Source organism: Maylandia zebra, linkage group LG14, assembly GCF_041146795.1.
Source record: "Maylandia zebra isolate NMK-2024a linkage group LG14, Mzebra_GT3a, whole genome shotgun sequence".
NCBI classification, from domain to species: Eukaryota; Metazoa; Chordata; class Actinopteri; order Cichliformes; family Cichlidae; genus Maylandia; species Maylandia zebra.
The window spans coordinates 25,207,602-25,224,205 of record NC_135180.1 but is presented as its reverse complement, the minus strand read 5'-3'; the positions used below and the strand labels follow the sequence as shown (position 1 = coordinate 25,224,205).

The following is a 16,604-nucleotide window of genomic DNA, read 5'->3' as shown; positions in this document are numbered from 1 at the left end:
AACAACTGTGCTCACTTTATGTGGTGAGTTAAATGACAGTGACTACAATGGGTTCAAAGATCATCAATAAGGAAAGCTGGCACCTACCAACACTTGTTGCAGGTGTCATGCACAATATCGAGCCTGCCCATCATGCATTGCAACAGGGAGTGGAGTGAATAGGGGGGAGAAGAAATCAGCAAAATGCATTACAAGTGTTACAAAGTCAGACAATATTGGATTCATTCTGGATGTAAACATGTGAACTCTTTCATAGAGTGGCCACAGCTTATTATATGACAGCATTGGTTATTATTACTTTCATGGCTTGCAGTTGCTGTAACTGCACATACTGCATATTTAAGAAAACATATGCATGAAAGGTCTGAGTGGGAAGAGGTGGGAAAAACTGAAAAGAAAACAAAACTTGCTGGCCAACCCCAGTTTACTGTTCAACTTATCCATTAAACTGAAGGGCAAATTAAACGCTACCACTACCCCAATTTTCCTGTCAGGGCCATGGCAGCTGTTTGTACGGTGACAGGTTTGAATGGCTTGCTTTTTAAGCCCTCAAACAGTGTAGCTGTAGTGATCTGACAGTCCAATAGAGTGGGACATATGAAGATCTGAGGATCTGAATGTCTCACAGATGGGAATCGATGGCAGGCTATTCTTAGGCTGTCACAGGAGAATATGGGGCACAGTTAACGATGACTATGCAGTGCCCAAAGAAGAACATTTAAAAAAGCTGTCTGTGTGTGTGTGCATTTTGTGCATGCACATGTAGTGTACACCTTGGGTATAATTTAAACTGGCAGAGAGTGAAGAAGTGCCCCTCATGTTCCAGCAGTCGTGGATTGTCTTGCCCCATTTTTCAGAATTTCAGTTCAATTAAAGTCATATCTGTTTATGTTTATGTTTTTATACCACACAAAACATTTTGAGCCCAAAATGTTGATTTGTAACTAATTTAATTAAATGTATATTTCTCATGTAAATGTAACATCAAATGTTCAACTTAACGAACATTTTAATAAATACTTAAATAAATAAAAACTTTGATTTATTTATCTCAGTTGCATCTTATTCAAAATTACTGCTTCCTGTTTATTAGAATGATCTTTTGAGCATGGTTTATATGTAATACTAAGGGTGTTTTCACACCTGCAGTGCTTAGTTCATTTAAACTCTGGTTTGTTTTTTCCCTCAGTGCGATCATTTGGGCAGATGGGAAAACAGTAATTGGACTCGGGTGTAAAACAATCGCACCAAGACCCTTTGGTTCCAAATGGACTCCAGAGCAGTTCGTTTTTCATGTGAACATGATCCGACCCAACTGCGTTCCAAGTTTGAGCTCAAAAAGTTCCCGTTACCATGTATGCTTTGTATTCTGAATGCAGCAAGGTACTATAAATGTGCCAAAGTCTGTGCAGGCAAACAACTAACCGTGAAATGAATATAAACTCTCCACTAGTCTAGAATGCAGCACCTTCTTCCTGTATTTACTGTTGTTTGTCCAGCCCCAGACTCATCTGGCCAATAAGCAGCCAGAATATTTTCACGTGGTTTATAGTGAAACATTTTGGTTCACTTGGATTTCTCCGTGTGTGAAAACAAACCAAACCACCGGGAAAAGCTACAAGTTTACAAACTCATGAACTGACTCGGGCCAGAGAAAACAAATATAGGTGTGAAGACATCCTAGCACTGCCTGCCTGCCTATAAATGAAAAAAATAAACCTTCTGACTATTTCTCTTCCCACTTGTGACACCAAAGTTATGACCATGCAGTACATATATGTGCAAATAACACTGTGCAAGTTTTTCCCCCATCATTTCACACATTCAGCCAGACAGTGCAGATACCAAACCATAATCAAAGGAGTGTGGAATGTGAATAGGATAACTGCCACAAACACCAGTTAAAGAAGACTCGGACCTTACCTGATGGTATGAAGGCAGCCTGCTGCTGAAACTGCATGTTGGCCAGGGCCTGTTGGTACGGGAATACACCAGCATTGAACATAGTGGTGGCACCGTTGGCTTTTTCAAGTGCAGGTCTCTTTGGTAAAGGAGGCAAGACGGGAGGGAGCCCCTGAAGAGGGGACAACATCAAAACAAAAGGATGGGAGTGAGGGAAATCAAAGTATGGTAGCAGTGACATTCAGGACAGAGAGAAGAAAGAAATTCATTAGAAGATTAAATTGCCCATCAAAACAGCAATCAAATATATTGGCAAGCAAGCAGTGGACTACATTACTTCTGTCAGAGCAGGCGGACAGAGGTGCTAGCTGACAAAAAAATGTGTGACGTATATCTTACGACAAGCATAAAAGTACTCAAGATATTGTCATGAACCTTTTTACATGATTTTAGAATATTACAGTAGATACAGTCAATATTTTGCTGGCTGAGAACTCGAATTTTCCGTAAAGAGAACTTAGCAGCTGCTTAATATAAGCTGAAGCACAGATTGCTGGACCACCAATGGAAATGATGTAGTTAGGGAAAGTTGCGCTGTCAGCTCCATGATAATAGTAAACTATACGCCATGTTAAGACTGTCATGACACCTCTTTACCAGTTATGCATGCAGTATGGGAAATGACCAAGACATGCAAAGACTACCATAGCTTATACCACAATAAACTTTTGCATTTTCATGCTTTGAGATTCACTTAAGGTGATGAACTGACATTGGAAAATGTAGTGCATTTCCAGTTTTGAGCCACTGTCCTTATTCTTCACTAATGTGATTGGAATCTGTTTTTAATCTTAAAACGTCAAACCAAAGGTTACAATCAGTTCATCACCCTTAAGTGCTTTCTCATTTAGTTAGTTAAACACAGCTTCAAACTATATCTATCACACCACAGCTGCATGCCAAGCTAAAAGGTGAAAGGTCATAGTACCAGATCAAAAGTTGCGTCGAGGGGTCGCTTCATTGATTTGACAGCCGACTGAGTCTTAATTAGCAGGCAGCGAGCACATGATGGCAATGGGCCAATGGGGTTCAAGCGCATTAACAAAAACCAGCAAGCGAAGGTGCGTCATGGGGGCAGCAGTGCAGTGTGGGTTGGTGAGGAAAAAACAAAAACAAAAAAAACAAAAAAACAAACAAAAACAAATCATTGGAATGCAATATACAACAATTACAAGACTTGTGCATGCACATTAATGGCTTTAGGGTTACTGAAAAGAATTACAGCCCATAGCAAACTTTGCTGTCAGAAAAAAGTTTTTATTTTCATGAATGTGAAAATTCTATGCCAGAAAAGATTATTAGCCAATGAATGAGCTTTGATCAAATACATTCATTTGAAACAGATTATAAATATTATCTAATGTGATTCTGCCCTCTGCTCCAGATGCACTGCTTTCTTAAAGCCTGTGGTGGCTGGACCATGGCAACTGTACTGAAACTAATTTCCTAAAGTGGCACTTGACTTTTGGTCCTAGGCCCGTTTTAAGGGTCTTAAACGACTGCAGTTTCCAGTACTTGTGTGATTCTCCTCTTCCTGTGTTTTCTGTTTCATTCACATGATTTGAATATACCATAAAAAATCATTGAAATCTTCAGATGTGTTTGTTCCTAAATTGATCCTAGGGTACATGTATGTATCCTATGTCCTCTTTAACAGGTGGGCCAATCTGAACAAAACTTTTGTATCACATACACTGATTATGAAATTGTAGATACATTTTAAAATGTTTTATTACTAAATCCTTTGTCCTGTCTCTGTCCCATCACCCCCAGCCGATCATAGCAGATGGCTGCCCCAGATGCTGCTTCTGCTGGAGGTTTCTTCCTCTTCAAAAGGATTTTTTCCTTCCCACTGTCGCCAAGTGCTTGCTCATACAGGGTTATCTTATTGTTGGAGTTTTCTTTCTAATATTATAGGGTCTTTACCTTACAATATAAAGCTAGAAAACACCTTGAGGTGCTTGTTGTGTTCTCTGTTTGAGTTTGTTTCATGTGTCACAACTAAATACTCAATGAAGACTTTGAAAAAGCGTCACAGGTCTGGCTATTTGTAATAAAAGAAAAAAAGAGGACAATCATTTAGTCTAATTCTATAGATACACTCTAGTAATAATTATCATTGTGCCATTATATTCATACTAATTGCCATTTTATATCCCAGGAAGTTACTACATTTTATTTGGAAAAGATGAGATTGGACATGATAAATGGCAGGCCTGCTCAAATTGTGCTGAATCAATTGAAATAAACAGAAATGAAAGGTTAACTGATATAAAGCTGACCCATATTTTTGAATTCAGTGAAGCACAATATTATCTACTGTACAGCACTTGGCGGAGCACGACCTTTTTACTGTCTCTTTAGAGAAACCGATCGCTGCATTGCGGAAACAAGATCCAAAATATGCCGCAGTCTACACAATTGTCTTCTCAGCAAAAAATGTTACACATCTATCGACTGTGAAAAAGCAAAATGTAAAACTAACAAAGCAGCAAAACAAGGAGGAGCAGGCGAGGGGAGGCTCAGTCACATACTAGCACGATTACTGCTGCTGCTAACAAAGCACACATTGACACAAGCTACATCTGTATCATTTTAGGGCGTACTGAGTCAGAGCTGCAGAGGCACAACGGAGACTAAAGGTTGAGGTTAAAAGCAGGGTAAAATGTACTGGCTCAAGCAACGCTGTCGATACATAGAAAATTATCTCCAGATTAGAGTATTTGTGGTGCAATGCTTCTGCTCCAAACGAAAAAAGAAATTATTTTTGGAAAAACTATACATTTTAAACTTTAATGTACATTAAATGACATTTAGCTTTAATTGCTAACAGCAGGTTGTGAGATTGTAATACTTGAATGTTTCTTAGTTTGATTTGCTTTTGGAGGTGTAATGTAAACAGATACCTACCATGGCTGCAGCAGCTGCAGCTTGGTTGACTTGGTGTTGGGCGGCTTTGATTTTGGCCTGCAGGTGAGCCGGAGGGTGAAAGTACTTGCACTTCTCCCTCGAGCAGCGGCCCTTTATGTAGTCCATACACACGGTGACTGTGTTGTCGTTGGTGTCGATCATGGTGCTATCTGCAGGATGGGCAAAGCGACAGTCGTTCTCCCCACGCGTGCAGTTACCCCTCTGATATTCCCGGCATACCTGGGGCAATGGTAAGGATTTGATCATAAACCTAACACACATACACAGTTACACACATAAGTTACAAAGTTACTGGTGAGTCCACGTGATAAAGCAATCCATCTGCTCTGTCATTTCAGATGGTATCAGACAAGGTAACCGATCTTAATGATGGGTTCGGCCATTAATGTTGATTGATAAGCAGAACAGATCCTAACCAACGTTTACAGACTCATTAATCACACCGCATTCATCCATTATTTAAATGAGAACTGTTTTTGTTCTTCCTGAGTCTGACAGAAGGGGGCAGCACTTGCATGAACAATTGGGAAAATGCCTTCTTCATTCTGAACGTACAGACTCAATGAGGCTCATGGGAAATATGAAGCTGGTTACCCTCGAGGGAGGCTGTAGCTGACGTAATTGTCAGCCGCTGGCACACAATAGCAAACACACGCGCACACACACACACACACAAAAGGTGGGTGTATATATATTATAAGGCAGCACTGTTTTTTTTTTAAATTTAGGCACTCAAAGAGCCTTGCAATAACTTCAGATCTCTGCTCTCGGCGCTCCATCAGACCGTTGAGTCTGAACTGGATTCGAGATGCAATCCTCCACCAAAAGAAATGCAATTTCATGGTGCGTTGTATTGATCTATCAGTTACTGTGATGGAACAAGCCATTTACTAAGTCTGTTTACCAGTCTCCCTGTCTGCGTGCATAAAGGATTTGATTTGTGGTGGACCGGCTGCCAGACAAAAGGCCACCAGCACAGTTATCTGCAAACTGCTCTGTCTCCAGTCCTGACAGCTCATCATCTATGTTCACTGACTGCTGTGAGTGATAGCGTTTCTCTCTTTGCCTGTCCCTTGTTTCTCGTGGGTACCTCTCCCTTTCTCAGATATGTATGCCTACACGTGCACACCACCCCACCACTGCTAACCAGTAACTACTGCTACTTGTCTTATTTTTTTTTAAACGAGAGACTGCCTTGTTGTCAGGCAGATATTGTAGAGGCGGGTGAGGGAGGGAGGAAACTTGGAGAGAAGGGAAATGTAAGCGTGGTTGACGAATATAGAGTAAAAAGACAAGGATGGAGATGGAGGAGAAAGTGAGAGCCTTTGGTGATGAGGTGTATGTAGGCTGTCATAGGAAAAAAAAAACAGGGGAGGACTGAATGATAGGATTTGATGTTCTCGGGACCAGATGTCTAACTATCCCCCTGAGCTACTTGCATCACCATGGTTGCAGGTGACCAACATATGACTTTATGCATGCTGACATGTTGCAGCATACCGTATGTAAGGAAAAGACAGTAAGACTTCTGGAGCATATTTTCTCAGGAAAACTGTCTGGGGCATTGTCTTCTAAAATTGGAATTTCTCACAGCCTAAAGGAAACAGTCCGTAACACATCAACTAAGCGGTATGTGTGTCGCTCCACAGAATTCCAGCTATGTTTACTTTGAACGACACACACTGGAAACTGAAATATGACTGGCCCCTTTCTCTAAGATATTTTTAGCAAACCTAGTTCCTTTCAAATTAAGAAACTAGGATATGAAATCTCCTCATCAAAAAGTTTCACCCACACATGCAGCCTCACTACGTCTCCTGCAGCCTGACCACCACAGATGCCATTGACCAACAGGCCTCTCTATCTAAAAGGAAAACAGTGGAATGAGGAGAGTATTTCTGATTTGGTTGATAAATATTTCATATCCCTTTGCTATCGATCTTTTGCAGGACAAATCGTTTTAATCCTTAGTCTGAATCGAGAGGTGCATGCTCTCCTGCTCGCAGCGTCTTGCCTCCACTTATCCTTAACCTCTACAGCATGACTTGTACTAACGCCTCCATAAAATTCAGTCAGCGGCCTTTGCTTTGTTTCTGGTATCTCTGTCTCTGCCTGCTCCAACCCCTCCCCTGATGACCACAACAGGTCTACAAATTGATTTCCTATCTTCCGCCTCCATCTCTCTTTCCTGTCAGTAACCTGTTCTGTCGCTCTGCATGTTGTCCATTCATTCACTTGGTCCAAAGACTTACTCAGCCTCACCCCCATTAATTACCCAGCTACCCAACATTACATCTTAAATGTAACCTTCCTGCATTCTTGCACGCCTCCTGCCTGCCTCCAACGATTTCCCCATTATTCCGCTGCCACTGTTTCTCGGGTGGGGCTACATAATGGATGAGATTGACTTACTGTCCAATTAATGATTATCTGAACGCAGCTGGAGGAGGGGCGCTCATCAGGTTTCAAAGAACTAATTGCTTTCCGAGAAGAAGTAAAGATTTTTCTGAAAATGACATATGTACATTATAACCCGAGCTTGTGCCAGACAAAGTTATCCCCTTCGTATCGATAGTGTCAGCAATGGTAATGTTTGTGGATGCTTTCATTAACATCTTATTCTCTTGCTTAAGTCTGAGAAATAACTCTGTCTTGGTAATGGCATGTAGTTAGTGTAACAGAAATGGTGTAGATACACAGACGTACAAACAAGACTGTTAATATTGAATAGACAGATCCTACATCTGAAAAGCTTCTGTTAGAAAGGAGTGAAAAAGGTATTTCTCCCAATCGTTTTTTATAATCTGCGAGCGGCAAAGGAATCACAAAAAATTATGCAAATCCTCCCGATGTGCTTTCATATATTTTTTCCCCACTTTTTCTTGCGAATGTGTGTAAATGTTTGTGTTCCTCCTCACCTCCAGTCTGTCTGTCCTCATGAGTTTCTGTGCAGCAGCGGCGGCAGCAGCAGCAGCGGGTATGGGAACGCTGGGGTTGCTGGTGACCAGTACGGGGGCACTGGGCAAGATGTCAGCGGGCATCAGGCCGGGCGACACAGGGCCAAGGTAGGGGTTAAATGCAGCAGCCGCTGCTGCAGCAGCATTGGCATTGGTTGCAAGGCTGGGTGTGACTGAAAACATGGGCTGAGAGCACATGCAAAATAAGAGAGTTGGTCAAAATTGATCCACAATGATTTCTCACAGTCTATGTATAAAGATGCTACATATATAATCACATTGTTTCTTCCTCATATAATTATTACCTCTGGTGGATATACAGCATATGATGCAGAAGATTATCAGTAGCAAAGCAAAAAATAGGAACTCTGATTGTGGATGTGGAAGGAAAGATGCAAAAACAGATAATTAACAGGCTTACATCTGAGGAAAAAGAACATGGCTGCTCGTCTTTCATTTGCACTAACGCGCAGAGCAAGCGTCAGTATGTGGTGTCACCTTCTTCCATTGATCAGATTGAATCACATGCTTCATACCCCAGATATCACACAGTTAGCAGTACTGATGAAGGACGTCAAGCTGTGTGAGCATGTGAGTGGGGAGAGAGGCTTCACTGTAAGATAAAGTACTGCCTGTATGCGTTGTACTGGAGTTTGACAGAGAGAGGAGTATGCACTGCAAAGTTTTCCCTGCCTGATCCTGACCTCAGCCCCAGTCTAAGGATTGTCTTTTGAGCCCCTGCCAACAGGACACAGTGAGTAATAGAGGAGCGGTAGCCAGGGCTGTACTGATACATTCTTCCTAAAACCTCCTCACTGCTCAGCGATGACTCAGAAAATCAGAAATAATTCTTTCGGCACTGCCCTCTGGAATGTCTGAAGAGTTGTTTGCAATCATAAGGTGCTCTGGAAAAGCAGATGTGTCTCACTCCAGGTGCTCAGATATCAGTTTGAGATATTTGCAGCTTGGGGTTTGGATGGAATAAGCATGATGTCATCTAAAACATTTGCGGTCATGGGGTTTTAACTATGCAGTGATATCATCTTGCGAAGAGTTTGAAAGCTTACTAATAGGCCTTTTTTGGAACACGTCAAAGTTTCAGTATCGATATGAAATTGAATATTCGCATTAATTAACAAAAATGTTATAACAGAAACATCTATAATTGCATGCAGGGCTTAATTACAGTTCAGCAGTATTTGTTTTCACTATTCCCAGTAAAATGTGTTATCCTCTCTTTTTCAGGGCATGTTTGCTGTTGTTGTTTTTTGCATAACGGTGGAAAACCTAAAGTTAAGTTTTGCTGAAAAGTCCCCACTACAATTATAATGATCATGATGGTAAAATGTGACGTAACAGTCATTGCACAACTTTATTTATCTAAATTGCGGTTTTACCAATTAGCCACTGAACTGGTTATAATGGACTAAGAAACATACTATATAAAGACATTCAATACATATTGAAACTCTTTGTAAACAAGCTTAAATTCAGATTTGAATATTCTAAGATTTGTACGTCAGACGCACTGACCTAGTTTGACCTTTCTTTGTTGTAGTGCAAACACTTTGCCACATGAGCCATAACTTCAGCTCCTAAATATTTAAACACAGAGATGTGGCCAATTACACCCAGCCACTGGAATGTCATTGGATTGTGGCTTCATGCTTTGACTTATTTTATTTTCAAAGAGGATCTGTACTAAACAGGTCCTTTCCTACTGTGAGTGAGTGACAACCAGCTGTGACAGACCCTAACCACTTCACTGTGTTCATGGTCCAATGCATGAAATTAAAGTAGGTTACCTACATACACTGAGGAAGGATGGATAGCTGCAGATAAAAGAAAAAAAGGGAAATAAAATGTGGTAGAGATACTAAGGGTGGAAGAAGGAGACTGAGCTACAAACACAAGGTGAGGTTAGGAAGAATAAAGTCTGATTCTTAGAAAGGTAAGTACCTGGTTTTACCCTTTGATCCCTGTGCACAGAACATGCTCTATTTTCTTGACTTTTCTTTGTAGTGGAGGTCTAAAGCCATCTCTCCTCACTGCTGTCATCCTATCTCCTTCACTTTACCTACCTGTCTTACCCTGCCCATTTATCTATTTCGGCTGCATTCCCTTCTCCCTTTCTTCTTCTGCTGTGTCCTTCTTTGTCAGCTTGTCTTCCTGCTTCTTCTCTCGTCTTGCTTTCTCTCACCCCATGACATAAACAGAAAGGAAGGCTTTGCTGTTCCAGGGAGATCTATGCTTCTTTAAACCCCCATCCCTCCCAATGGGGCTCTCAACTCAGCCTCTCTTTTCTAGATAGGGTTGATAAGCCATCAGCTAAGTGTGCACTTGCAGATGTGCGTCAAAGCACACTGCATCTTTTGAACTCCTTTGAATAGTGTTAGACAAATTCACTCCAGTGCTCTCACTTAAACATAAAGGGACAGTGGAGATGACAGAGGAATTACTTCAAGCCTGACTGGCAGTTCTCATTGTTTCTGTAAGGTTTCTGGATCGGTCATGGAAGGATTCATTTGGCTGAACGGGGCTGTGGCTATCACCTTGAACATCCTTGGAGCATGCTGCGCATACATAGAGCAACATCTTAACTCAATTTTGTGTGTGTATGTTACATGGCTTTATGGATGTGCTGTTAATCATTTAAAATAATTCCCTTCATTGCCTTATACCAGGACTGGCTATCCATCCATCCATCCACCCATCCATAGTTAGAACCTAACCCAACTGCCTATTTAATCCATTCATCCATCCATTAGTTTTCTATATTATGCAATGTACAAACGAAAGGAAAAGTAAGAATAAACTTTCATCAAATTAACTAATTCTGTCAATTTTCTTTAAGCTAAACATTTTTTTCAAACTCAGTCACAGAACTGTTTTTCATGGCTTTCATGTTTTTCAAGTTCATTTAAAGAACACTGAACAGACAAACAACCCTACCCACCGGCAGTCCTATGATCGGCCCGAGTGCTGATCATATGATTGCCCTTATGATCGGTTTACATTGGACAAATGCTACAAATATTTTTAGGGGGGTTTAAAATCGGGAAAAAAACAATGTTTTCAATAACCCTTACACACTGTTTATACTTCATACCTTTGTAATATGGTCCTATTTGGAATGTATTTGTTTTATTGAATGTGAAACTGGCAAGAACATTCTGGAACTGCTGGGATTTATTATATAACCACTAAACCTATAAACACTGTCTTTATTGTTGTCATTAAGCAAATCCTAGGAAATTACCAAGTATAATTATGAATGTTAATTTAGCAATAATAAACCGTTAGATGACAAAGCACACAAAATTGCTTATTGCAAATTGGTCTGTGCATTCAAAGCAGTGGTAGGAAACTTTGTGTATGTGTCACACATGTATTCTACATGTGTGACTGTTTTTCCTATACTCACTGAAATGGCATGGATTCTGGTCCTTATGAGCGTCATGTCTGATCAATCTTGTGCTATTTCACATACAGTGCTTAACAAATTATCAGAACACCCAGTATAAAGTCTGTGTCACAGATGATCTTAATTACACAGCATAATTACCAAAATCACTGCTATCATGGTTTCTGTAGTGATTATTCCACCAGTAAACATCAGCTAATCAAAACTATGCTCCTAATGTTAAAATATAATTGCTGCTGTTATCCATAAATTTTCAAATGTAATGTTTTACAAAAGAGTTGAAAAAATAACTAGAATGTCATTAATTAAGATTAAGACGCAACATTTCAATTATTTACTTGCTGGACAAACAAAAATGTATGTTATGCTTGATTCATTTCTGACTTCTCAGAGAGAAGTCCAGTGTGCCAACTATTTGGGTCTAAAATGTGAATTCAGTTTGTTAGCTGTTCAATAAATACCAATAAAACAAGACAGCTTTCTGAAATATTTGTGTCTTTTTGTTGTTTTAATGACAAGTCGTCAAATAAATTTGTTAAGATCTGTAAAGTGGTAAGCAGTATGTGCTGCACTGACACTCGATCGAGCCAAAGTTTATATTGTGCTGGCTACTGTGCCAAATCTGTACTGTGTAATTTTTTTGTGCCTGCTCACTGTCTTCATATAGAGTATGTGTGTCTGCTTCCCATCATTCATTGTTTCTACTGGTCATGTCAATGCAGAAGCTTCCGAGACAGCATGTTTGCATTGCACCTTGCCAAACCATTCACGCACAGTACAAACCACAGGAAATAATGGTTTTCAGAGGGCAGCGGTGCTGATGCTGATGTTACATTTCGGGCCCTCTACAGGAACCTGGGCAAATATGGTGGGAACGCAGCTCTCGTGACAGTGTCAGGTCTCATTTGAGCTGTCACTACTGTCCCATAAAAAATTCACACTGACATCATGTGTGCAGTTACACAGTTTCAAAATTCACTAAAACCACCATATTGACTCAGACTAGTGGACATAAAATCCATCTAAATGGATATGGGCCAAACAGAGCCCTCAACTCATTACCACCAAAGGACTGACAAACACAAAACACCTTACAATACTCATCAAAAGACTCAAAAACAAAAAAACTTACACAAATCCACTACAAACTGTATCTGGGAACAATATGCTTATTTGCACACTCAGTCACATAGTTACTGAACACACATCTAAATTATACTATATTTGCAGATTTTGCATCTTGCACATCTTCGTCTTGTCTCGTCTACAATATCTTGACAATAACTTGAACCAAAGGAAAAAATGGAGTCAAGCTAAGTTCAATGGATATAACTTTTTAGGAAAATTTAAACAAGAGTTTGTGCTGGCCTTTAATTCACTAAAATCTAACTTCTATCCTTTTTTAAACCCTCATATAATTGTGAGTATTTTTCCGATATCAAGCAACATTTTAGACCCACTGCTATAAATGACTAAATTCAATTAACATTTCGCAGTTAAATATTTTTTACCTGTTGAAAACAGAACATTTTAGACATATGGTCATTGGTATGGGTATTTATTGTAATAATTATCCATAATTAAGCCCGGAATGTTCAAACCGTTATATTAATAGGTAAGTAACCGTAAGTACTCTGTCCACTGACAAGGTCCAGCAAATCAAGCCAACTTGCATATTAAAAATGGATGGCTATAGAGTGGTTATTCGTTTTTTAGACGTGTATTTCAATAGAATGTTTTATATGCAATGTGCAGTTAATTGCCACTTTATTAGGTACATAATTATTAATAGCTTTAGGCCCCATTTTGCCTTTAAAACATCTTTAATTCAACAAGGTCTTGCTCAGAGACTGTTTTGAAAAGTGCTTTGTTGGATTAAGATCTTGTGACTGAAGCCCATTGGAGTACTGTGGCACTTTAGTCTGTTTAAAGCGGGCATCAGCAGGTGGGTACACTGTGCTCATAAAAAGATATATTCAGGTAGGCTGTGGTATTTAAATGATGCTCAGTTAGTATGATGGGGCGCCAAGAAATTATTCGCTACATCATTAAATCACCACCACTGGCAGCTTGAAAGGTTGATAGAAGGCATAACGGATCTATGCTTTCTTGTTGTTTTCGCCAAATTCTGACCTTACTACCTGAAGGTCACACTAGATATTGAGATTCATCACACTGGGCAAAGTTTTTCCAATCTTCTGTTGCCCACAAGATTGGAAAAACTTGAACTTTGAAGCAGTACCCCATCTACTTCAAGGTTCAAAAGGTTGTGCATTCAGAGAAGCTCTTCTGCGTACTTTGGCTGTAGCAAGTGGTTAGTGGAGGTACTGCTGGATTCCTATCGGCTCAAAGAAGTCTGTCCATTCTCCTCCGACCTCAGGCATCAACAAGGCATTTTGCTGCTCAGTGGACATTTTTCACCCAGCACACAATGCACCCGACCCCTATGGCGCCTCCTGCGGGTGGTGGGCCTGCGGGAGGATGGGCCCATGTCTCCTCTTCGGGCTGTGCCCGGCCGGGCCCCATGGACTAAGGCCCGGCCACCAGACGCTCGCCCTCGGGCACCCTCCCCGGGCCTGGCTCCAGGGCGGGGCCCCGGTAACCCAGGGTAAACTGTTCCCTCAATATTCTTTTCATAAGGGTCTTCTGAATCGCTCTTTGTCTGGTCCCTCACCCAGGACCAATTTGCCATGGGAGACCCTACCAGGGGGCAAAAGTCCCCAGACAACATAGCCCTTGGGATCCCTGGGACACACAAACCCCTCCACCACGATAAGGTAGCGATTCAAGGAGGAGCCTCCTGGGTGAGGTGTTCCAGGCATGTCCCACCGGGAGGAGGCCCCGGGGCAGACCCAGGACATGCTGGAGAGATTATATCTCTCGGCTGGCCTGGGAACGCCTTGGTATTCCCCGGGATAAGCTGGAGGAGGTGGCTGGGGGGAGGGAGGTCTGGGCCTCTTTGCTTAGGCTGCTGCCCCCGCGACCCGGCCTCGGATAAAGCGGATGAAGATGGATGGATGGATGGATGGATGGATGGATGGATGGATGGATGGATGGATGGATGGATGGATGGATGGATGGACATTTTTCAGAGAATTCTCTACAAACCTCCAGGGTTTGTAGAGAGGTGTAGAAAGGTGGACAAGAATATACCTGCTGCTCGGTCTGTGGCTTTTTGTCTGACTCAGGGACCACGGCGTTGTTCTTTGTAGACATATTTTCCTCATTGCCTTGTTTAAACCGCCAAAAATGGTGGTTTAAATTTCGTGACTCACTGACGAACCATTTTGTGGCATGCAGTCTAACGACATCGTATTTTGGTGCCTGCTCGGATCACTTGGAACCTCAGGCGAGCAGGTACTAAAAAAGGTACCTGGTACCAGGCACTATGACCTAATGGAAAACCCTGAAAATGTGGCGAACCGTGCCAAGTCGATCTGAGTAGGTACTAATGGAAAACTGACTTTTGACCATGTCTACATGCCAAAATGCACTCAGTTGATGCTATGTGATTGGCTGATTAGACATTTTTGTTAATGGGCAGTTGAACAGGTGTACCTAATAAAGTGTCTGGTGAGTGACTACTCACCACTGGTTGTAGCTGTGTGCCGGGCATCATGGCGTTAGCGAGCTGCATCTGCTGGGCCAGCATGGCCATGTTTTTCTGTTGGATGAGGTTGTTTCTTCCATTGATCTCTAGCTGGGTCTTTAGGTGAGGAGGAGGATGCAGGTACTTACAGTTCTCTCTGGAACAGCGGCCCTGATGGGATGAGAGACGAAGAGAAAGGAGGAGACAAGGAGGGCAAAATCAAGGGAGGGGGGTGGGGAAGAAAGACACATGGGAAGTGGTGGATTAGAATCCTGTTCCCTTTAACCACAGCCTAATGTATAGAAGTAATGAGCCTTGAATTAAGTCGCTTCCCTATTTAACCGGTGCCGACCTCACATCCTTGACATCTGGGCCTGCCACTCTTTTTGCCATAAAGCAGACCAATCAGTTCTGCAGAAGATGTAGGCTTACTACCTTCTCTATTTTCTCAAGGTCCCATTGGGAGACAAATTAGCTCCAAGTCCAGAGATAAAGAGGATTAACTGTCTATCTGCTCCTTCTAAGAGATTGCTTTACACAAAGCAAACATTAAACAAACACAATGTTGCCGTGTGTCTGTGATAAAAGGAACACTTCATTGTCTGGAAATTATTTTTTTGGTTTCATTTGTTTATTATTTGATCAAAATCATGAACTTTGTGATCATAATTTATTCAATGCTGAAATAACATCTTTAAATTAAGTCTAATTTTAAAAGTAAAAACAATTGCGTTGAATTGATTCGGCATTGTTGGTCTAACCCCAAAGAAAATTTGTTTTGGGAATCTAAATTAGCAAAAGCTCCCCAGTCTCCTCCATCCTACCACCTAAGAAGCTGTTCAACTTGATGCTCGATGTTTTAAAAAGCCCTGTGAATCACCATTGATCTCCACTCAATTCAAACAAATGAGCCATGTGTCAATATGGGACATAATTTCAGTAAAGATGAGGCGGGAGAACTGATGTAGGATCGATACGTGATTGGAGACTCCTGTGACACGAAACATAAACACATTATGGCAATCTAATGCTGTATTATACTACTATGCTAGAGACTGTGGTCTGTGTCTGTGCGGACTCACTGCTGTGGGTGCTTATATTCATTCTGCAGCCAGCAGCCCAAAGGGAGGAGAGAATGTAATTTACACTCTCATAATGCCTGCTCCACTGAACACTCCCCTGGCTAGGTGTAATATCTTAGATATCTCCACCTCTCTTTCACTCCCCCTTTCTTCCTCATTCTCTGCCTTTCACATCAATCCCCATACATCCTGAGCCCCGTGCTGATATTTGCTCTCCTCATCATGAATACAGAGCAGCGCAAGTACCGACGTACTGCTGTGATCTGTGTATATATTCATGTATGTGTGCAGCATTTGTACTACTCCTTGCCTTTGTCAGCTTCTCTCTCTGTCTTCTTCTTGTGCCTCAACCACCTCATCAAAATGCATCCTCAATCCATCTATTCCCATTACTGCTTTATGTAAAAAAATTTTCAGGGGGATTGGGAAACCAGCCCTGCGACAACTCCACAGTGTCCCCTCCCATGGGGAATTAAAGGTTGGCTGTCATGCGACTGCTTATCTCAGTGAGATTACCTGCTGCTCACTGTGGCCTACTATGACACCTTCCTTCACAGCCTAACACATACACTCTCCCACTCTGGCTTTATGCTTAACACCTCCCTTCTTTCTCCTCCTTTCACTTCCTGGTCTTGCTCTGTCTCTGCCTCTTTCCCATT

At 41.5% G+C, this 16,604-nt stretch overlaps 1 protein-coding gene across 9 annotated transcripts in view; it reads right to left on the bottom strand.

Annotated features, from left to right (window-relative positions):
- LOC101466097 (muscleblind-like protein 1) overlaps positions 1-16,604 on the bottom strand; it is a 66,222-nt gene that overhangs the window by 7,043 nt on the left and 42,575 nt on the right. For 4 of the 9 annotated variants that reach the window (XM_076873250.1, XM_076873253.1, XM_012917168.5 and 1 more), the window contains exons 3-8: positions 14,864-15,034; positions 7,812-8,036; positions 4,873-5,112; positions 2,891-2,944; positions 1,924-2,074; positions 88-123 (exon numbers count right to left, since the gene is read on the bottom strand). In XM_076873250.1, the coding sequence (XP_076729365.1) occupies positions 88-123; positions 1,924-2,074; positions 2,891-2,944; positions 4,873-5,112; positions 7,812-8,036; positions 14,864-15,034 (877 nt within the window). The remainder of the gene's footprint in view (positions 1-87; positions 124-1,923; positions 2,075-2,890; positions 2,945-4,872; positions 5,113-7,811; positions 8,037-14,863; positions 15,035-16,604) is intronic. The other 5 variants (XM_076873254.1, XM_004543556.6, XM_076873251.1 and 2 more) reach the window with 4 other exon arrangements.